Raw genomic sequence first — 24230 nt, 5'->3', positions numbered from 1 at the left:
TCACTGTCCAGCTGGAAAGGATTCAAATAGCATTGCAGGACTGGCTGGATCAATGAGTTCTGAAAGAAAGTGGCCCTGTTTACCCGAATTCACCCTATTTATCCAGCTGTGCTGTTGCTTTAAACGCTTACTGTAAGAATCATGTGATGGCTGTAGAGGAGAATTCTAGTTGCATACGCAAAATGTGTATTTAAATCTTGTCTGTTGTTTTCACAGTCGATTAGAGGAAGTGCAATCTGGGGAGAACAATAATGATATTTGCATATGACAAACAATATGGTTATCTCATCTGCTTTTTCGGGGGATTCCCTAAAATTTACAGCATAACGGAAATAACTGTCTGTTTGAGGAACATCGGTTGTAGAAGGACTAACAGCTTTAACAGCACTGGATGATTCATCCTTGTTCAAATAGGCAGCTGTGGCTGTTTTCTGATGTGGGACTTCAGCTCAAAGTTAAATAAAACGTTAAAAAAAGAACATATATAATAGAAAATAGAAATCTTTTGTAACAATACACTACCATTCAATAGTTTGGCTAGTTACCATTCTACTTTTTTTTTTTTTTTGAAAGAAATGAATACTTTTATTCAGCAAGGATGTGTTAAATTGATAAAAAGTCATTGTAAAGATTTATATTAGAAAATATTTATATTTTGAATAAATGCTGTTCTTTTTAACTTTTTATTCATCAATGAATCTTTAAAAAAGTATCACAGGTTCCAAAAAAATATTAAGCAGCACAACTGTTTCCGACATTGATAATAACTGAGTATCAAATCCGCATAGAATGATTTCTGAAGGATCATGTGACACTGAAGACTGGAGTAATGATGCTGAAAATTCAGGTTTGCAGCACAGGAATAAATTATATTATAAAGTATATTAAAATATAAATCCATTACCATATTACTGTTTTGTTTCTGTGTTTTTGATCAAATAAGTCCAGGCTTGATTAGCATAAGAGGCCAAAGTATTCTTGACCTGCACTATATATATATATATATATAGTGTAGTGTATCATAGTTTCCACTAAAATATTAAGCTACAAAATAGTTTTCATCAAAATAAAAATAAATGTTTCTTGAGCAGCAACATAGGCCTATTAGAATGATTTCTGAAGGATCATGTGACACTGAAGACTGGAGTAATGGCTGCCTTGCCATCACAAGAATACAGTTTAAAGTATATTAATTTTCAATTGTAATATATTTCACAATATTATTGTTTTCAAGATGAATTTATTTGTCCCTAGGGAAATTTGTCTTGGACATGCAACCTACCATAAAAATACATACAGGCATAGTGCATACATACACAGAACAAGTACATAAGTGCATTCAGCACCTACAACACAGACCCTCATTTCACACCCACCTTATATCCTGAGTTTAGAAGAGTCAGTGATAAAGGGATAAAATAATTTGTATACCTATTCAGATATCTTTTCCTGTTTTTAATTGGAACCCTAGCGTCTACCTGATGGGAGCAGTTTGTACTCTGAATGCAGGACATGGGAGGGGTCTGCTATAATTTTCCAAGCCTGTTTAACTATGGTCTTCTCAAAAATAATTTGGAGGGAGGGATGTTCCTTCACCCCCATCACTTTCATTGCTGTATAAACCAAAATGCAGAGAAAGTGAATGACCGAGGCTGTCACTAGTGTGGTGTCGCAGGGCTCTGCAGGGATCGGCATGACATCTAGAGGGCGACAAAACGCTGAATGCAGTACAGCATCTGACGCGGAGATGACGAGGAAGAAGCTGTCAAAACACTGCAAGGCCGCACGAGTCGGCGTTTTAACATGAATTGGTTAGTCTCCAAATTTGCACCTTACAACTACCACCTATGTTCTTGAGGTAAGATTATTTTAATTCAATAATGTTTCATTGTACCATATATTGCATGTCTTAAATAGCGTTACGAAACAGCTGCTTGATAGGCTAACGTTACCCATCAAAACATACATCAACGACATTGTTATATAAAAATGAAGTCATGATATCTAGATTAGTTAAACAAGTCATTTTTGTTTTGTGTTTTACTTATTTCAACTACATATATATTATTTACAGTTTTTACGTTTTTTAAAGCTGTCAAAGGTTACCTGCTGCAGACAATTTTCCCCTAAAAACGACATTTCTGTCATAATTTACTCACCCTTATGTTGTTCCAAAACCGAATGACTTTCTTTCTTTAGTGGAAGAAGAAGATATTTTAAAAAGGTTTTTTGTTGTTGTTGTTCACATAATCATGGAAATCAGAAGCAACCAACACTCTTCAAAATATACAGGTCATACAGGTTTGGAACAACATGAGGGTGAGTAAATGATGACAGAATTTTTATTTAGTTGAACTGTCCCTTTAGACTTTTAGACATACTTGACAGTAATTGTAGAATACTATGGCTATACTTTTGCAAAAACATAAAAATGGTGTGTTTCTCCATTTTCCCTCACAGGAGCATGTAAATCTCTGCAATGTCTCAGCCTGAGCTTCTCAACCCGAGCGCCTGGGGCTTGTCTGAGTTTTTGGTCCAGAAGAGGCTTCTTGGTTTTGGAGCACTGCTGGCCTGGATGCTCTTATTCCACCTGCTGGTCAATGTTTGGCTCCTCTGTGTCTTCACAAGCCTCTTAGTGGTCTTAGGTGGTTGGCTGAGTTCCAAGGCTGTCCTGGACTCAGACAGTGTTTTTCATCTGGAGCGTTTTTGTAAGCTGGAGGAGATCCCACATAGTGCCGAGAGTGAGCAACAACTGGAAGATGAAATCAAGAAGACAGTTGGCAAGATCATTCGTGACTTTGTCTCCTCGTGGTACGCCACAGTTTCAAGAGAACAGGAGTTTGAGGATGAGGTGCACAATGCCATGATCTACATGGCGTTGGAGCTCAAGGGTAGAGCGGCAAGGGTCGACAGGAAAGCCTTATCCCAAAGGCTGTTCGATCTATCTGGATGCCACCTTCAGTGCTACTTGAGTGCCAAGGAAGGACAAAAGGTGGATAAAGATGGAGATCTCTGGGAGGCGTACAGCAAACTCTGCCCACCTCATCCTGCTCTTCAGAGCTCTGCTGTCGATGTGAATTACGTACGGGCCATTGTAGATCTCCTTCTACATGCTCTTGTACCTCCTCCACATTTAGAAACGCGAACAGGTCGATTTGTAGTGGGCGAACTTATCACGTGCAACGTTCTTCTGCCTTTAATTACAAAACTGTCCGACCCAGACTGGCTAAACTTGTTGATTATAAGCGTCTTCACTAAATCCAGCGAACGAACCCCAGAACCAAAACCAGTAGAAGTTCAGGCTCCATCTCAAGTTGTATATACTCAAGAAAACGCACCACAAGAACTTAAGGTTCCTTGCGTTCTGACCCTAAAAGTCACCCCAGAGATGCCCACAGTAACAGAGGCCCCAACACCAGAACTTGCAGCTTATGATGTCATTGATTCCACTGAACTTTATTCTCCACACAACCTGGAGGAAGACGAACCACGGCTGACAAAACCGTTTCCGTTGGGTTTTAGCCCCAGAGAATATTTGCGACTCGGTAAGCCCAATCCGTTCTATCAAGAAACAGACTCTGATTTGGAATCCCCTCTGACGGACTTCAAGCGGAGCTCTCTGGAATCGCTGGTTCTAATTGGCACAGAGGAGACCCTTTCAGAAAGACTCACTGATTGCACCACTCCAGTCGACAATGTGTTAGATCTCGAGGATGAACTTCCAATTTACACTAATTCAATAGAGAAGGAGCTACATTCTGCCGGTGTGCCCGTGGAAGAGTCATCTCGACTCTTTTGCACTCTTCAGCCATTGGAGAAAAGTAACTCGAGTGTAGACCAGCCTGGCCTGGTGAACCCCAGTGAGCTGGCTTTGACTGCGCCCATCCAGGTCTCTTCACCAGCTGGGATGGCGTCCCTGGCACCTTTCAACTTCGAGCCCCTCGGCAGCCCAGAGGGTCCTGTCATTATACAGAACCTCCGCATCACTGGCACCATCACTGCCAAGGAGCACAGAGGCACTGGCTCACATCCCTACACTCTCTACACTGTAAAGGTGAATTAGCGCTAGCTTTCCTTTGTTGGCTGGTATTAGATATTTAATTGTTTATGCTCATTTCTCCTAATTTTACAATTATATTCCCTAATACTGTAATCTAACGCTCACTCAAAGTTCATCTTTAATGGCCATAACAGTAATTACTTCAGTCTCTGCAGACAGATTGGACAAGATATCCAATAAATGTTTAGCATTTTATGAGCACATTTTAGGGGAAATCATACTATGAAAATCTCCAGTTCTGTAAAGCTTAGGGGAAGGAGCTTAGCAAAAAGTCATTATAATGTTTACTTGATAATGATGATGTGATTGTCTTGCAGTATGAGACAGCTGTGGACTCAGAGAATCCAGAATCTTTGCAGCCCTTTGCCTATCACACTGTCAACCGACGATACAGCGAATTCCTCAACCTTCAGACCCGTTTGGAGGAGAAACCAGAATTACGCAAAATTATTAAAAGTGAGCAGAGCAAATTAGTCCTTTCGGTGCCAAAGTTTTCCAATACAGTGTTTTGATTAGTTGTCTTGTTTTGCCAAATGTAGACGTGAAAGGACCAAAGAAAATCTTTCCTGAGCTTCCATTTGGAAACATGGACAGTGACAAGGTTGAGGCCAGGAAAGGTCTTTTGGAGACATTCCTTAGAGTACGTTCTTTGAATTTCTTTATTTTAATATAAATGATGTAAACCTGACAATATTTAAGTTGTAATCCATTCCACACAACTTCTTTTAAGTGGTCATTGCTGTCTTCTTTTATAATAGCAACTTTGTGCCATTCCTGAGACGGCCAACAGTGAGGAAATGCAAGAATTTCTCGCTCTAAACACTGATGCAAGAATTGCCTTTGTGAAGAAACCTTTCATTGTTTCACGCATTGACAAGGTACTTTTCAAAATGCACATTGCATGACTGAAACGCTTCACAAAAATACCTTTTACGATTTGTGTTCAATACGTCACTTGGCAGATTGTGGTGAATGCAATAGTGGACACCCTGAAGACGGCCTTCCCTCGCTCAGAGCCACAGAGCCCTACTGATGACATGGATGCAGAGCCTGATGGGAAATTGTCCACTGACAAGAAATCCAAGTATGGCAAGAGACCTGCTTTGTTTACTGTCTTTCATAGCTGTAAATATCTAAAACACGATTTTCTCTTCATTTCTAGGTCTAGAATGAGGTTCTCTAGTAAAATGTCCCCTGCTCTCAACGTATCTGACATGAAACCCAAAGTGCTTTACTGCTGTGATGAAAACAGCACTGTAAGTAGCAGTCATTATTTATTGTTCTTTTCCGCCGCCTTTAAGAGCAGGAAGCGAACAAGAAATGGACATTTCCACTCTGATCTGTAATGGTCACTGTGCAAGTTCAACAACAGGTAATATGCATTGATTTGCTATTGTTTTTGAAGATTTTCAATGGTTTCTCGTTGAATGGACTGAAGAGCTTCATCTCCGAGAAGGAGCGATTCGAGATTAACACACCAGGGTTTGATGCTGATGCAGAAAGAAGCGGAGGCCTGGGACCCAGATGGGATATGAAAACCTGCACATGTACCAAAGCACAGTTACAGATTGAACCTGCCTTCTGTGACTCTGGTAATGACTCTTGTATAAGAGAAATAATAATGATTATTATAATAATACTTGAGGTCAACTCGATGTAATGATGCAATCACAGCTGTTCTTGTGTTAGCGGCTTACTTGAGTGGAAATTTTCTCAAACAAATACCACTTATATGATACGTTTGCTTTTTTTTTATCCTCCTTTTCTATTTGAAAGATTAAATTAAATATTTGGAATGTCATGAGGGGGTTACTAAATGGTTGACTTTTCCTTTAAGCCAGTGGATCTCAACGTTTATCTCAAAGAACCCCTGTTTCCAAAGAACCCACCCCTTTTAACCCTCAATACTCCCTGAAATAATTAATTTTGTGACTCTAGAAGTTTGAAGAACTGAATGTTTGCAATAAAAATGATTGAGATGAGAAAAAAAATTATGATTTAATTTTATACCTCCATTGTGTTTTTTAGCATTTTAAATTAGATTAGGGTTAGATTATTTTAATATACTAATAATAATTTATTCATTTAAATACTATCCCCAAATACTACTGGTAGTTTGTGGAGGTAGAGAATCACTGCTTAAGGACATTGGAGAAGTAGAACTGATCTGTGATATTACTATATGGACAGCAACTCTAGAGGGCAGCATTGTACTTTCATGTGTGTCCCTTGCATTGAAAAAAACCTGACAAAGCTTTCATAGTTCTGTTCAGAAAAAAATAAACAGTCATTTCATGTTCCATTTTGTAAAATCATGTTAGTGATTAGATTTCTATTCGTCCATATTTTGTATTTTAGTTTGCTCGTGGACATGGACCATGCTGTGCTCTTTTTCATTCATTCATTCTGGAAATCATTTTACAAATACATTTTCAAAGATTTTGACTGACGTCATTTCCAGCTGTGACTAATTAATTTCTATCACGTGTCGTGTACCTGTGTGTTTGTGTACAGTTAGTGAGACGGCTCTGTCTGACCAGGCCCTGAATATCCTGTGCCTGCTCTTGAAGGATCAGTGGAGCTGGCTCTGCACAGAGAACATCCAGAGGACCATCAGACTGCTATTTGGGACCCTTTTAGAAAGGTGGGTCATCTCCAATAATTCTCTGTGTAATTAATCTTTGGTCAATCTTTCATCAGAGGACGTTCAGTGCATTCTATGACTATGACATCAGTTCATTTATGATTGAAATTAAAAAAGTTATTATTGCTTATTGCTTAAATGCTTATTATTTACGTGTTATACATTACAGTTTCAAAGTTTGGGGTCAGTAAGATTAATACTTTTGGATGTGGTTTTTTTGTATAATTTATAATTTTCAATTTTTTAAATATATTTAACAGTATTACTGTTTTTTTGTACTGTATTTTTGATCAAATAAATGCAGCCTTGATGATCATAAGAGACTTCTTACAAAAACCTTTCAAAAATCTTACCGACCCCAAACTTGGCTACTATTTAAAAAATATTTAAAAAAATAATTTTGGGACACAGAAGGCATTTTTCTATAATAATTGTGTAAATCTGTAGTATGCTAGATTATAAGCATCCACTTATCTTGGAAATAAAAATGGCTCTTTAGCAATCCAATTTAGTATAAAAATGTCTTCACGGTTGGCAGTCCGATCAAATAATTAGTCAAGAAAGAGATTTCATGTAGTTCTCGATGCAGTGGTGTTTGTTGTATACTGCTCGCTTTGGTAAATATAGTGGCTCATTCTTATATTTTATGCATATTTAATGTATACATACTATGCACATACTATACACTGCAGCATGTAGGATGATGGTTTGTTTTTCTAAAGATAGCCTCGACGCTCAACAGGGCCTAAAGACAGACACGACCGACAGATGGATTGACTTAATGAGGTGTCACCTGAAGTCATCACTCATTCCGTCCCCGAACTGCTGTACTATTGTGTGCTCATTCTTATTTTTAAACATGAATATAGATACTTTATTAAACAAGTTGTGTTGTGGGGACCGATGACAACTTGATGTAGGAAGTGAGAACTGTGTGTTTTAAAGCTGTCAACAGGTGGCTTTCTCCCCTCCTCTGCTCCACTACTTTTGGAGTTAATAACAATCACGGGACATCCCACAGAGCCACCTTCGGTTTCAGCTCGCTGTTGTAGCTTTCTTCTTTCCTTTAATTAAAGCACTTGGAGTGTTTGCTACTCTGTTTAGCGATGACCGCATGTCTGCCATGTGCAGATTTATCCCGCGGCGCAGTAATGCCTTTCTAATGCAGAGAGGTTACTGAAACCTTGTGCTATAAAAGAAACATTTTTTTTCTTAGTTTCTTTGAAACCATCCCATCCATCCTTGAGGATTCAAGCTGAAAGGTCAGGCCTCACATTAAATCACACACGCAATCCCTCAGCTCCATACGCATCTGTTTTGCAGATCCTCGTGGTGTGATGTCTAGCCATTTCAAATGACTCGTTTGTGCGGCGGTGTATTAAACACCTGCTTGCAGACCGGCTTCCTGCAATGTTCTAGCTGATGGCCAAAAGCCATCAGACGGGAATGCTGGAGTGAGACCCGTGTCTTTCCTAAACAGTTGGATAGACCCAGTGTCTCAAAGGTGCGTCTTTTGTGGTTTCAAGCTGATCAGTATAATGGTTATTTGTTCTCGAAATAAATTTTCACAATGGTTCCATTTATTCCAGATATGTACAGAGTTTTCTTTATCCACACATTTAATCTTCATTCTGCTTTTAACAAGGGTTTCTTGAGCCTTTTTTCAGGACAAGGACACTTTGGTGTCCTTGACATGTCTAATTCAGTTGCAAAGTTTTGTGGAAGTTTGTGTGGTTCCTTTTCTCAAACCAGTTTTGCACAATCCTGCCCCACAGCCGATTTGAAAGATTTCATTGGTCACGTCAATCTTAGTGCTGCTTGCCTACGCAACACTGAAACTAGTACTAACCCCTAACCTTAACCTACACCCTAATCTTAGTTTCCACCTTATTGTTAACATTGAGCAGGCCATTTGTAACTTGATATGCAAGGCTTCCATTGCCTTCTGCTTCCAGTTCTTTTAGCTGTACGAAAATAGTCTGTTATGCTGCTTGAAATTGCTAACAGGTAGTTGTATGTATTGTCGTAGTTTTAAACACATTGGTTTGTAGTGCACAGTTTTACCCTTTGCGGCCCGTTGTTACTTCTAATTGTTTACCTAACCCAATTTCCTAAAACTTATATCTGAAGAAAGTAATTCTGATTCATCAGATGAGAGCAGGTTTTGAGATTACCTTTTTGTGACCTTTGGGTTGGTTTAGATATTGACCTTTTGAGTTAGATTATTTGATTATAATAATTCGAAATGCTGTAAAATCAGTTTAGAAAATCACTACTAATTCACTTGAACACCATAACCGTTTGGTCCTGCAGGAATGTGTAGTTACTAACAAACTAGAGACACGTAATTCTGTTGAGCTTTAGTATGGAATCACAGTCATGTTGTTGAGCTTATGAAGCCACATTTATGTAAATATTTTGTTTTGTAATTGGTAAGATTAAAGCAGCTGCCAATCTGTGTCATCAAAATTATGCACATCTGCATTGTGTTTACAGTCATTACTTGTTACACACATTACTTTCAAAAACTAAAAAAAATTCTTGAGCAATTCCCCATTATTGTTTTTTCCCGGAAGAGTCTAAAAACATGTTTTTATTCTGTTGTTTATGTAGGAAGAAATTCATGGCACATGTGGGTGTAGCCCTTATAGAGGATCAATTTGAAATTTAGTAACATCGGTGTACATAACATTGTTTTTTTTAATGACCTGCAGAATTTATTGACCAATTAAGCCGAATTAATCATTAATATTTTCTCTTTGTTGATAGGATATTTAAAATCTGTGAAAGTAGGCTCAGAGGAAAGATTTTTTTTATCAACATTTGATACATTTCATTATTATTCATATTATTTTCTAGTTATGGATTTGGTATGTTTTTGTTATTAATACATTTAAGCCAATTTATTTTTTTGTAACTTTTTATTTAATGTGCATTGATTGAAAGTATTTAAAACACAGAAATCAGGGGTTTAAACCATATTGAGGCATGTCCCTCATTTTGGTAACGGGGTACAAAAATGCAAATCTCATATAAGATATATTCAAATAAAAGTAGAAGAAAAAAATAGCTCGACTTCATGAGGTAGACAAGCATCATTTTCCGAAGGTTAAGGACGTCCTTGTGACATTTGCTTGGGAAAAATAATTACTTAATGTAAGTCAGGGGTGTCCAACCCTTCTCAGTTTAGCTCCCACTTGTTCCAACACACTTGCGTGGAAGTTTCTAGTAATCCTGAAGACCTCGGTTAGCTGTTTCAGCTATGTTTAATTGGGATTGAAGCTAAACTCTGCTGGTTAGTGGCTCTCCAGGAATAGGATTGGACACCCCTGATATAAGTTTCTTAGCCTCAGCTGTTTGTTTCAGCAATATAAAAATGTCCTGAAAGATACTGTACTTTCGAAAAAAAGCAGTCCCACAAAATATTCAGGTACTGGGCACAGTCTATCAGACAATTTTGCTAAAATCAGTCGATTAAAATATCACCCCTGCCACGTGAATTGGCCCACAGATTGTGTGCCGTGACACACTACATGCCGGACAGGTCCTGTTGAAATGGCAGCGTGTGATTGTGTGGATACAAGGGAGACACGAGGGGGCCAGCTGCTGTTCGTGCCTCGGTGCAAACAGACACATCGGACATCATCTTAGGGAAAGAATTAGTTTACTTATCCGGCGTCTGCGGCTCTTCTAGCACTGAACCGGATGTCTTTGTCTGACTAATTATCCAGAGGCAAGCCATTTCCAACTGGAAATTTACACATTCTGTCACACAAACCTCAGGTTATGAAGGCAGCTGATATACATTTTTACAAAGTGACCCAGAATAAAAGCCTACATGTTGCTTTTATTAGCAATAGCTCACTTATCATTTCAGTACAATCACAATATGGTTGTGGTTATATCATTCAGTTTCCTGATGAGAATTATGATTTAACATATGCCTGTGCCCTTGATAACAGCAGTAGAATGCTAACTATGATCGAGAATATTGATCCCTTATTTTAGACCACTGCTCGGAAATTACTGCAAAAACCTGCATCGGCTTCGACTTAAAGTAACTCCTGAGACAAACATGTGAACTGTCTGTTCTTACATAATGGATTCCTGCTCCAGCACTAACACACCTGTCTGTAATTTTCGAGCAGACTTTAAGACCCTTATTATCCGGCTAAGGTGTGTTTGATTACAGTTAGATCTAAACTATGCATGAAGGTTGATCTTCGTAAGAGGAATCGAGGACCGTCTGCTTTACATTAGTGATCATGTGTGTAATAAAACCACTTGGTGGCAGTATATACTGTCAAATGCTGATTGAAGATGTCAAGAAACGGTTGTAGAAATGATGTTTTGATTGGCTGTTCTCAAATGTTCTTTTCACAACATAAATGTCATATGTTGTGATAGTTGTACAGGACATGTTCATGATGGATGAGTTCAGTTGCTATTTTTTACAATGGTATTACATGGAGGTTTTCCATAAGTTTTTCAAGGAATAGTTTACCCAAAAATGAAAATACTGTCATTATTAATTGCGTAACTGTTCAAAGGTTTTTTAATTAATACTTTTATTCAGCAAGGACGCATTCAGTTTATCAATAGTGACCGTAAAGATATTTATATAAAAATAATAATAAACAGTAGTGTACTACCCTTTATTTTTGGCTCAAACCTGCATGACTGAAAGAAATGAGAAATTCAGGAAAAGCATTTTGCAGAAAAAAGAAAGTCATACAAGTTTGTTATGACACATGCAGGCCTTTTCATTTTTGAGCAAAATATCCCTTTAAATCTCTCTTTCATAGTGTACCCTTAAAATAAATAGGTCACTCAAAAATTAAAATTATTTACTTAATTTTTTCGCCGATTTTAAACCTGTTTTTACTTGCCTTCTTCTGTAATATAAACTACTTTTATGGGGATTTTTTAGTGTTATGAAAGGGTGTGTGAAAAAGTCTTGCTTATGATGGGGCTAACGATGCTATGATAGATTATTCTGCTGTGCCTTCTATATTTATTTCATAAACAGGAAGTTTGGAAAAGGCTTGAGGTAAGAAAGGCTGCCAACCATGGTTTTATTGCACAGCAAAACATTTGTCTCTTGCTTTTTCTTTCTCTTCCTCTGATCCATCATTCTGCAGACTTAATTTTGGCTGGCTGTACTGCACACTACTGTACTGTAAACTACCCGCAGTCCATCCTTGGGTTATGCTTGGTTATATCCATATTAAACAGGCAAGACATGAAAACACAGTTTGTCAATCGTTCCTGTTTTTTAAAGAGTCACTCAAGCTTCCGAGCACACTACAGACTGTCCATCAATAGATCTAAGCTTTCCACAAATTGTATCACAGTCATGGTTTCTCATATTTATTATTTTTCCAGAATGTGGTGGCAAGAGCCTCATAATTTTCTGATTTGTGATGTATTGTTTTAGATTGAATATTCTTTTTTAAAATCATCTATAGTAGGCATAGTGAGAACATGTCTGTAACAAAGAATATTTTTCCATCCAGGTTTTCTGCAACAACATTGTAAAAAAAAAAAAAAAAAACAGTGTTGGTATTGTACTCTTTGTGTTCATGCAACCACATAACCAGACACTCAGAAATATCTGATTGGAGATATGCAAGTTCAGTCAGTGCTAAATAAAACTGAACATCTTCACTGCATTCTTACAGGATGAGGTGTATTGATTAGAAAAGCCAGCATTCATCATGCTCCATCATTACAAGATGCACACGGCACAGTATAGACGGATCTGCAAATCACTTAGAGTATGAAAGATTATAAATATTGTCATGACAGCACTTTAAGATTCTTGCTGAAGACATAACATCAAAATTTTTAATGGACCTATCAGTAGACCCATGTGGAAAGACCACATGGACCACACCGCCTTGTTTTCGTGTCCCTATGGAAAATCTCAGTGATGACACTTTGATCTCATCTCACATCTCATCTCTTGTCAGTTTATGTTTGTCATTTTTTTTCTTTGGTAAATTGCATTAGAGATGATTTCTTACAAACCCGTACAAGATGCTATCCGTGCCAAGAAACAATTTCTAGCTTCTGGCCTCCGAGGTGAAAGTATTTGCTTGTTTTGCAAAAGTTGTGCATGGAGATGGATTAGTCTGAGATAAACCAGTTAATTTGGACTTGAGAAAGACCATTTGTTTTGGTCCAACATTCCTGGGTTTTGAAACAGACTGCTAACTTGTAATGGCTTGTTTAAAATGCTGGCACACAACCCAGAGCATTTGATTATTTCACAGCGCAAATTGATGCAATTTCAGCTCTTGGCTGCTCATAAATGTCATTATGTTCCATTTGGTAAGAAAGAAGGAGCTGAATTGGTCTCCTTGTTACCTCTATTTGGACAAGAATCTCTTAATAATCAGTCTGCACAGACACCTGTTACAGACACCTGCACTAGAATCAGTTTCTGTCTCTGATATTTCATGATCTTAGACTTTTCAAAGTATAGATTTGACTTAGAAAACAAAAAATAAAACAATTTTTTAAAAATATTTACATATGTATTCTATCTATCTGTCTGTCTGTCATATTTACCTTTTTACATATGTTTTAGTAAGTCATTGACAGTTTATATGTGATAGTTATCGTATCGTTCTGTATATCATCGTTATGTATATCATGTGCTCGATTGCATTAGGTAACTTGACTAGTTGAAAGTTACATAGTTGCTAGTCTATGTATCTATCAATTAACTTTCTAGGAACTAGGAACTAGCAACTATAATCTAAATTGTTAGTTGGTGGTTACTTAATTTATAGTTGTTAGTTACACTCTGTCAACTACGCAATTATTAACTAACTTATGTAAAATAAGTAAATATCGACTGTAAAACTCTCAATGAGCTACTAACTGAAATATTTTACAAGGTGATCTAAAATAATTGTGAATCTCCGGAGTATAGAAAGTATTCGCCCCCTTTGATATGATACACCTAAATTATTACTAGTGTAACCTACTGGTTTGAGAATCACAATGTTTTCGATTGATTGTAATATTAATGCACCTGTATCGCAGCATTGTGGCAGACCTTAAACTGTGAAAAATTATTAAAACAAATCAGTGAAAAAATTGAAAACGTACAGGGCATGGATACAAGATAATTTCCAAGTCATTGATTGAACATTGGAGTCAAGTTCAATCAGTAATTAAGAAATGGAAAGTGACTATGTAAGAAAGAGACTGCTCAGGGAGACCACCAATGACAACTCTGAAGAGTTACTGGCTTTATATAGAAACCACTTAAAACTACTGCTTCACCAGTCACAGCTTAATGAGTGAGTGTCGAAGAGAAAGCCACAAAATGTCATATGACATCTCGGATACAGTTTGCAAGAAGGCATTTGGGTGACTCTGAAGCCAGCTGGATGAAGATTCTTTGGTGACAAAATGTATCTTTTGGCCATCTGACTAAATGGCATGTCTGGTGCTGAACATCAAAAACACATCATCCTGACTGTGAAGCATGGTGGTGGCAGCCTCATGCTGTGTGGATGCTACTTTTCAGCAGGCCCTAGAAGGAATATGAGAGTAAAATAAACAGGGAAATCATGGAGGAAAATGGGATGGGTGATGGAATCTGCTGGACACCTGTGATTTGGGAGATTTGTTTTCCATCGAGATAGTGCCCACAATCATAAAGCCATGGCTTCAAAACAATGTTAATGTCTTGGAGTGGCCAAGTCTGAATCCAGTTCTTAATCCAACTGAAAATTTATGGCTGTCCGCTGACAATCTCCATGCAATCTGACTGAGACAGTTGCCAGATGTGCAAAGCAGAGACACATCTACACAGACTCTGACTCTCTATCAGTCAGTCGTTCTATCGTTCTGTATATCATTCTGTCGGTCGTTCTATCAGTTGTTAGGAGTTTGCCAAGGCAGTGTTAGTTTATTAATTTTTTTGGGATATCCTAAGTGTTATAATATGGTCTCTCTTGATCTGCTGACAAATGTCTTGTATTCTGTAGAATGAAAGTGCCGCTAAACTGCAATTAGACCTCTTCATTCATTGTCTTTGTAGGACTGCAAGTGTTGTATTGTTTTTTGTCTCCGGTAACACAGTTTATTGGATCATAATTAATGCTCCATGTAAATTCAGTTCCTACAGAGTCTTCCATCACATCAGTTTTTCCAAGTTTATTTGAGACGCAGATCAGGCAAGGCTGTGAATGGAATATAATTATCATGTTTATATTTTTGGAGTATCAGAAGAAATGAAGGCTCACAATAAAATCTGAAAATGGTAGTTTAAACTTAATTGGCTCCAGTGAGCTCCATGCACCCTTGTTTTCCACTCCTGTTGGCTTGAGAAATGTCTTCCTCCACTAATGCTGCACGTCTCCGTCAAAGACCATGCCAGTCCACATTAACTGCCCTTTATAATGGCAGAAATGCCATTAATGGAATAAAATACTCCACTTGTTGTTTTGGAACAGCTGGTTTTTTTTCCATCACCTTACATCAGAGCTTCTCGAGAATTACATACGGTACAATTCCTTTCAGAACCTCTATCTATTAGATCTGCAGGCTGACTTAGAACTCTTGTTTAGGGCAACAAGCTAGAATTTTGACTGGAGCATTTATAGAAGTGACCCTTGAATATCATTCCAGGAAATAAAACCTGTTCGACTTATTTTAAAATGTACTTAGCTGATGTAAAGCCTACTATATAAACTTACTGCAGGCTCTAAATATAGCATTTTGTCATGGAACAGAATAGCAATCCTGTGTGCAAACACTGCATATTGATGTTTTTTAGATTTTCATCAATGTGTACAAACATGCAGTCCATAAAAAATCTCTGCTGTAGGTAAATATCCCTATATATTCCTCAGACAGGCAATGCAAATAAAACTTGTCATGTTGTTACTGCATGGGTCATTGAAATTTGACCAGAATTGTAGTTTAATGGCCACTGGTAAATCCATCATTCTGTTTGAGAGTCTAAATGGAGCTGCTAGACACTATAGTAGCCTTGAAGTAGAGCAGACTTTGGCATCCATATGTCTTCCACACACACCGTGTTAATTCCCTCTGACATAAACATAAGATGTATGCATTTTGGACTGAAATCCCTATTGGGGACAGCTCAGATACTTAGGAAACCGATTTGCTTTTTGGCATTGAGTAAGCATGACCATAAGAGGTTCTCTGGATCTCAGGCTCTGTCACCAAGTAGCATCTGTGGCATTTCAAAGAGTCAGGACCAAAATAAACCAGCTATGTAATCGAAGAGCAGGACGGATTTAAATCAGTGACACTGGAAATTCCTGGTTCCACTTCAAAGTATTCATGAGAGGAGAAAACCCTCAGGTGAGGGCACATGTTTTCCCAGTTGGTTATGTGATTTGAGCCCTGATTGGGTTATATAATTATAGCATTATAGATTTTCTGACTATTTGTCACTTGTTTCCAACATAACTGTTGACTGGAGTTGCTCAGTGGTTTTTCTGCTGCATTAAATCACCTGCTTATAAGACACAAAACACTTAATTTATAAGAAATAATTGTAAAACAAAACCGGCACTAGATAGTCATGTTTGACTGTTGTACTTTTGCGGCTTGTTGCGCATCACACAGCATTCTAAAACACATGGTCAAATGTGCAGTAGTTCAAAAGTAGTTTGTTTTTTTTAAACGCGTCTTCCGACCTTGCTTTATTTGTTTCATTCCGGTGACCTGCATCTCTCGTTTTTCTTTGCAAAAACGTGTTTAGTGTGATTGTCGTTCTACTTAACAGAAAAAAAATGTAAATGCACGGGTCTCGAGCCCCCCATTCAGTGATTTACTCATTTGCCAGAATTATGTCATGGCTTTGAGTTCTTTATTTGTTTTTTGTTTTTTAATGAAAATATTGATATGCAAATAATTGCAATTAATTTGATTGATCCAGAGTTATCATTCACTATAACTGAAACTATTGCCACAAAAAATATTAACTGAACTGAAATACATACTGACATAATATATACATAATATATATTATATTTAGTTTTAAAAACGTATTTTATTTCAGCTAGTTGCCAAGGCAGCATTTCTAATTTTCATTTAGGTAAATTTGAAGTACTTAAATAACTACAACTAAAAATAAAACTATATAGACATATATGTATGTATGTATATGTATATATATATATATATATATATATATGTGTGTGTGTGTGTGTATATATGTATGTGTATATATATATATATATATATATATAAAAACACAAAGTTTTAGTAATTTTGTCCTTTTTATTATTTTAACTAAAATAAAAAAAATCTAATTCAAAATGTTAATAAAAATTATAATAGAATATCAGTGATACTAAAATAACACAGGATAGATCGTCAAATGTAATTATTATTTTTTATTTAAATTAATCAAATTGCAATCCTAGTAAAATAGACATTATTCATTTCCAGCATATTGGTTTTCAAATTTTTTTAAAATCTTATCAGCCTTTCTCATAAAAATATAATGTTTTTAAATACTTCTTTCCACCTATTTTTCTCAGTTCTTTTTGTTATGCTGCCTGTCTGCCAAAATGGTAGTGATTATTAAAAGATTAAATGGTCTCATCCACAGTAATATTATGTAATCCCTCAGTTATCCACAATTTCTTCAGCATAAAGTGGCCAAAAGTAATTTTGCAGAATTGATTCTTTGAAATGAGATACTATTTTTAAAGGATAAACTATATCCATATGTGGCCCGTCACAGATTTTAATCGGAATAGACAAAGAACATTGCAGTGGCACATGTGAACTTCAACTTTGCTGAAGGACATTCGTGAAAGATGGAGTCCAAACACATGATGTTATTTTCGACTTCTCCTTTCCATTTGGTAGAATTTTTGAATGTATTTTGATCACACATGGTTTGTAGCGTGTTTTCTGCTGTTTGCATGGAGCACATCAATTAGCAAGGGGGCATTTACACGACATCATTTTCAGCTAAAAACTGAAAACTTTTCATGAATTTTGGCCGTTCATTTACAAGACAATGATGTTTTGGGGGCCTGAACTTTTGAAAATGGGTTTCAAAGTGCAAGTTTTTGAAAATGATACCATTACCGTCTCCATGTAAACTACAAAAACACGAATTTGTGAAAACAGTGAGGTAGTTATACGTATTGCCTGTTCAGGCATGTGCGAGTACTTGACAACAAATACAACAATGGCGAACTACAGGACCGTGTTTGTGCTGCACAAGATACTGATCAATGAATGCTTCTCCAGTAAAGTTTAGATTTACTGCACCACTACTACGACCTGGGAAGATTTATTATTTACATGTAATGAAGAATGTGTTTGTGCATAGGTGCATGACATTGCCAACTATTGGCCTGGCATGCGTAATATACCGTTTATAGTCGTTTTAACAGATACGTGTGAATGGGGATAATTTTGACAACATTATCACCTGTACACAAAACTTTTCAAACACACAACGGAAAAACTACAGTTTTTAGTACATCGTTGTTTTGTAAACGTACCCAAAGTGGATTTCATCAGCAATCCTGAATTTTTGTTCTTGTAGCGTAATATGAAATTCTCTGTGTTCCTGTGATTGGCCTATAGGTGGCTAGAGGTGGGTGTGGTTAACCTGACCTGTACGCAGTATTGGGTGATTTATCTGCGGGTACTGCAGGAGGCCATCTGGCCTGGAGGAAGTCTGCCGGCTCAACCCCGACCCCAACGCAGCCCGCAGCAGAAACAGGAGAGCAGAAAACAGGCTCTGCAGTGCCTTATGAAACTACTGCCAGGTGAGACGCCTCATAATATTCACACACACTCTACCGTTTTAAGATCCCACCCTCGCTTCAACGCGTCTCCAAAGCCACACCTCTTCCAACATACATGAACGAGCACAGCCAGAGCAAAGTCTGCAAAGCGTCACGAGAAACTGCATTAAATTACCTCGTGTCTCAAAGCACATAACTTTACAATAATAATGAACGTAAACAACTTACAGAGCTCTTACTTGTATAACCTGACTGCTGCAGATTCATTTCATTGTTGATATTGTTGACATAGTAATTCATAAATCTGAGTCTGAAGATGTGAAATCAGCTCAGAACGCCATGGGTTGCCAACTTAATTACGGTTACGACATGGTGTGAATGCAGAATAAGCTCGTTGCTTTGGTTTAGGAGGAACTGTAAAAGCTAGCTAGCTTCTGTTTGTTTTTGGTGCTCATTGGCTGTCTGTCCACAACACTGCATTACCTAATGATGACGTGTCTTGTCTGCGCGAGCAGGGTGCACGGAGGTATGGAAATACATATGTTGACAGGCAGGTAGGACATCGTATCAGACGGAATGCAGTGATGGGACGATAATTTTTTTTGGTCCTGAGACTTCCACTGAAGATAAATGTACATGTTTAATATTTAGACCACACCTGTTATTGATTGCTGTCAGGATGGGAAGAGAGTTTCAACCAGCATAACAAAAAGTGTTTATAAAAAATTGCCTACCCTACTTTTAATTTCTGATGGATAATGTGACACTGAAAAATCAGCTTTTCGATCACATAAATAAAATTAAATTTTTTTTAAACGTAAAAAAGTAATACTACTTGACAATATGACTGTTTTTACTGTATTTTTAATCTAATAAATGCAGCCATGGTGAGAATAAGAGAATTCTTTCAAAAAAGAAAATCAATTACAGAAATGAATGAATGAATGAATGAATAAATAAATAAATTAGGCATTTATATAGTGCTTTCATATGTACTACTGTACACCCAAAGCGCTTTACAATTGTATCAGGGAATCTCACCTCAAGAGATCTCCACTGACACACAATTAAAGGACAGATCAGATGTAATTGGCATAATCTGAGATGTTTCATCTCTTTGCTAAATGACTGCCAGATCAGTAATTGATTCTCTATTGGTTTTTCAATAAAAAGGGAACTGAGTGCATTAATGTGTCAAATATGAAGGAAATTAAGAGATTAATCACGCTTAAATATTTTTATTGATTGATTCATAACTTTTGAGTGAACATTTTCGATTTTATATCTTTTTAGCATTTAATAATGGGTTTTGGATGGAACAGGTAAAATTTGACCTTTGAAAAATAGGGTTTACAAATAGTTGTGTGATTGAGACAAAAACTGTTCAGGAACACCATTGTTCAGAAGCTGAATCAAAATATAAGTAAGGGAAGGTCAGAGGAATCTACCTCAACAGAAAAATGACTGTTTTTTTATCAATAGTGTATTGTAGTCTAGCAGATCTTCATCTCTATGTTCCTTGACTGAGTTCATTGTGTGTTGTTGTGTTTTTACAGATCTCATTTGTGATATGCTGGGCTCTGAGAAGTACAAGATAACTTGGCAGACGGTTGTGGATTCTTTTCAGGACCCCACCATAAACAGGTGTGTTTGAGCACTAAACACAGATGAAGATAAAAATCAGCACCGCAGCCATTTATGCAATGTTCCTGTATGCGTATTTATGAGATTAATAACATTGATTGGAAACTCCAAATTCCATTGAATTGTCAGGACGTAGATGAAAATATAGTCAGAAATATATTGTAACATCTTGTCATCACTGTTCAACATTTTGCACTGTTTGTAGCTGCAAAAGCAGATATGGCCTAGTGAACATATGGCTTCAATGGTTAAAATGGTCAGGTTGTAATTTACTTTACTATTCACTACTTTACTATCATTCTTTTTATGGCACAACAAGTAAGCAATAGCGATAAAAGAATGCAAAAATGTGCTTTCAATAGATACATCACTGTGTTGTTATCAGGACACCTCGTGACATCTTTGTAGACTGTTACCACAGTGGGGATGCATGATTTATTCTCACCAGCTTGGGTTTTGAGAGAGCAGCTCTTTGATTTACTAGAACATGCTGTAGTCTGCTGTAGATGTCCAGATGAAGCAGATGCTGTTACAATCAGTTATACATTGACTTGGTATCCTTTGCTTTATGAGCTGTTTGTGCTGAATAAAGAGTTGGGAAGGCAACAAGGCATGTCTGCGTGACATCCTGTTTAGGATCTTGAGGTTTTTGATGATACAGTGTTGTTGGATCTGTGCGCAGGATGTACTGTAGCAGTGCTTGTTAACTCCTGTGACTGTTTTTTTTTTTGCAGGCATCTTGTGTACTGCATCTGGGATCTGCTAATCGAGTTTCTTGTCCCTGAGCTGTCTGACGAGGACTTTCTGAAAACACTTCTGCACAGCCTGTCCAAAAATGCTGAGAAGCTTCCACCATAAGTGTGTGGAGACATAAAACCGCTTGCATACATACATACATACGTATCGCATACAAACGTGTGAGGTCCGTTGCAGCGTTAGGTGGAAATACAGGCAGGAATATGCGATCAAGAAAGTGTGGATTTTATTCACTTTAGCTTGTGTCTGGCACCAATTTGGTCTCCCTGTTTCTGGGACACACTACGCACATCCGGGCGAGCATTGATTAATGGACACCTGTTTTGTGTTTTATCAAACCACAAGTCCCATCTCAAAAGCCCTACATACCGGATCTGAATTAGTCGCAAGTTCTCCAACTTTTATCCACCGTGTTCTCACTTCAGCTTTGGGCAATGCTCTTACAAATGGACTGCACAGATCATTTCCACACCATCCTATTACTTGTTTATGGCCTTTAAGTCTTGCTATACCTGGAGTTTACACACATTCCCTCCCAATGATTCTTCAGACGCTGTCCCAGTTTGATCTCTTTAGCCTTCCATTGGAGGAAAGCCTATTTTTTTCCTTGAGATTCCTCTTTGAGTATGAAATTTTGTCACATCTGCTTCTGGTGTCACGGTAAAGTTGTACGTGCTTTGTGTGTTTTCAGCCAACTTATGAAGCCTTTAAATATAATGTCACTCTTCACAACTGCTGATAGAATGCCTCTAAAGAAAAGATCATGTTGATTCATCAAAAAGAGACATTTGTCTTAATATTTATTTAATGTATTATTGAATTATGTAAGTTATCTTAAAGTATTAATTCACCCAAAACTTGAAAATTCTGTCTTTATTTACTCTTGTCATTCCAAACCTGTATTACTTCTTTCTTCTGTGGAACATGTATTTGATAATTGGTCTGAGGACTTTTTTTGTCCATATAATGGAAGTCAATGAGCATCAAAACTATTTGGTTACCAACATTCCTAAAAATGCCTTTGTTTTGCACGGATGAAGAAAAAAAAATCATACCAGTTTGGAACAACATGAAGGGTGAATAATAACAATGTTCATTTTTGGGTGATCTATCTAAATGTTTAATTTATTTAAATGTTAATTTCCTTGTATGTACATTATAAAAAGGCAAATTGAGTTTTAACAACAAATAATAGAGAATTACATGGTAATGTCTTTGTTGCCTTAATGTGTGTGAATATAATCTAATTCAGTTAAAAATCAGTAACAAATGGATGCAGATGTGATTCTTACTGTCAGTTTTCATGTTTTATTAGCATCGTGTCATCTTGTCACCATTCTGCTTGCAGAAACTACCCAGTATTTGTGTAAAACGACCCTTTCCTTTCTGTACGTGATCATTTGAGCTGTGTCTCGATGCATGCTGGTTTAGATTCAAGTTTTGCACTGTAAGCCCTATTGCCCAAGTATGCATTTCAATGGCTTAATGGCTTTGTTACACTGTACTCGTGCGTAATGCGCTGAATGTTGCACTTAGTGATCTGGTGCGTATATATTGTATGCCTTATGTTGTTTTATTGTATATTGAAATGATAGTATAAAGCAGTCGAAATTGTCATTGAATTCAGTCGTCACTTATTTATAAAGTGCGTTCAATTTCAGTTAGCATGTTACACTTGTTTGAAACGACTTACTCAAACGTAATTGTGATTCAGTTTACATTTAAAACAGGAAAACAGCTGGTACCAAAAATATACTGGGGATTTATATATTAAATGATGCAAACGAATCTACAAAAAAAAAAAAAAAGTGAACAGAAATTGTTTCGGCTTCTTTAGGTCACACAGACCCACAGGTCATGTTTAGTTGAGATGGAATGGAACCTAACGGAAAATTATGTGTTAAAAGAATGATTAAATGACATCAAGTACAATGTAATATAAAACTATTGACTTGTTTTATTAAATATTTTGACAATATGATCTTTGGTTGTCAGTAATTCATGAGCTTCACATGATAAAAATTAACACGTTGTGAATAAGTGAAGTTGAGTGAACTGTGATTTTAAACAGCACTTCTCAACTAAAAATTATGTAATTCTATTGGCAGCATTTTTAATGAGCAGAATTTGGTAGCACTTACCCTACTGCTAATTTTTTATTGACAAGCTGTCACTTTAATGGACCTGTCAGTGCTTATATTCCATCTACTTTTCTTACATATAATATACATATATAATACATTTGTTTCCATTTTTGGAATGTAACATTGCGTCATCATGCTAATACACGTGGCCGGTCGAAAACAACAAGGGGAAGCATTTGCCAAAACACATAACATGCTACAGTAAATCCTCCTCATGGTAAATAATACTGCACTGCTGTTTCTATGATGTGAGATTACAAGCACAGACATCTTGGAGCTAAACATCCAGATTTTCCTAGAATTTGGTGGAAAACATCTCTAAACCTTTGTTCAAAGTTTTTGCCCTTGGAAAAATAGGTCTATCTCCAAAATCAACAGAAATGGATTAACAAAGAGACGTTGGATTATTGAAATCAGATCTAGTATCTGGGACTAATTCTGGGGTCGACACAATGAGTCTGGCAAGTTGGCGAGTCTTCAGAGTGTGTAGTCATCATGACCCTTTACCTTCACTGATTTCTGTCACAACAAAAACTACTATCTATCTAATCATTATGCATTAGCCCTTTCTTAAACTTGCATGAGTATCCAAAATGTTGTTAACTGTCTAACTCTGAGTGCCACTGGATTGCATAAAGGCAAGCTGGTAAAAAAAAAAAAAAACAGGTCAAGGACATTGGCACTAACCTGAAAATAACTTAGCTGGAAATAACAGAAATAAAACCTCATCTCAGAAAAGTGGAATTTTAAAAGATTAATGATCCTTAAATCATTCTGTGTTTTATTCAAGAATTAGTGATGTGCTCATGGAAACTAGAACAAAAAAGCTCACACAATGCTCAAATACTAGCAAATTATAAGAGCAATCCGACAGGCTTGTTTTTATATTAGTAGTTTTAAATGTGTCTATTTAAATTAATCACATGTGACGTAATTACAAACTAACAATTTAATTTGTAATATGTTATATTAGTAATTATTTTAGTATGTTATATTAGTAATTCAATTAGTCTAATTGTAAGCTTTGCTTACAAAAACAACAACATGTAAACCGTGTTCTTTTGACGTGCAGTATGTGAAATGTTTATATGCCAGTACATCCCACACGCAGTTCCTACAAATATTAGGAAACACTCAACACGGCACAGGAATGTTTCCTGAGGTGCTACAGACCTGGAACTGCTCACAGACTTAGTCATCAATGACATCTAGCT

The 24230-nt window shown here is 36.9% G+C and overlaps 1 protein-coding gene across 2 annotated transcripts; it reads left to right on the top strand.

Annotated features, from left to right (window-relative positions):
* Positions 1–1693: 1693 nt before the first annotated feature.
* On the top strand, positions 1694–22489 carry snx19b (sorting nexin 19b). Of its 2 annotated transcripts, XM_077208793.1 has the most exons (13): positions 1696–1858; positions 2264–2319; positions 2461–4054; positions 4378–4516; positions 4600–4700; positions 4819–4938; positions 5023–5144; positions 5223–5316; positions 5466–5652; positions 6575–6704; positions 18309–18493; positions 20029–20116; positions 20851–22489. In XM_077208793.1, the coding sequence occupies exons 3-13, from the start codon at positions 2480–2482 to the stop codon at positions 20972–20974; spliced, it is 2865 nt and encodes a 954-aa protein (XP_077064908.1). In that variant the 5' UTR covers positions 1696–1858; positions 2264–2319; positions 2461–2479; the 3' UTR covers positions 20975–22489. The 2 variants fall into 2 exon arrangements, with proteins under 2 accessions (XP_077064907.1, XP_077064908.1); XM_077208792.1 differs by lacking the exon at positions 2264–2319 and having other exon boundaries at positions 1694–1858.
* Positions 22490–24230: the final 1741 nt, after the last annotated feature.

This window comes from Siphateles boraxobius, unplaced genomic scaffold (assembly GCF_051911475.1).
Source record: "Siphateles boraxobius isolate OS27281-9 unplaced genomic scaffold, OSU_SipBor_1 6, whole genome shotgun sequence".
Classification (NCBI taxonomy): Eukaryota; Metazoa; Chordata; class Actinopteri; order Cypriniformes; family Leuciscidae; genus Siphateles; species Siphateles boraxobius.
The sequence above is the reverse complement of the archived record's forward strand: the minus strand, read 5'-3'. Positions and strand labels throughout refer to the sequence as shown.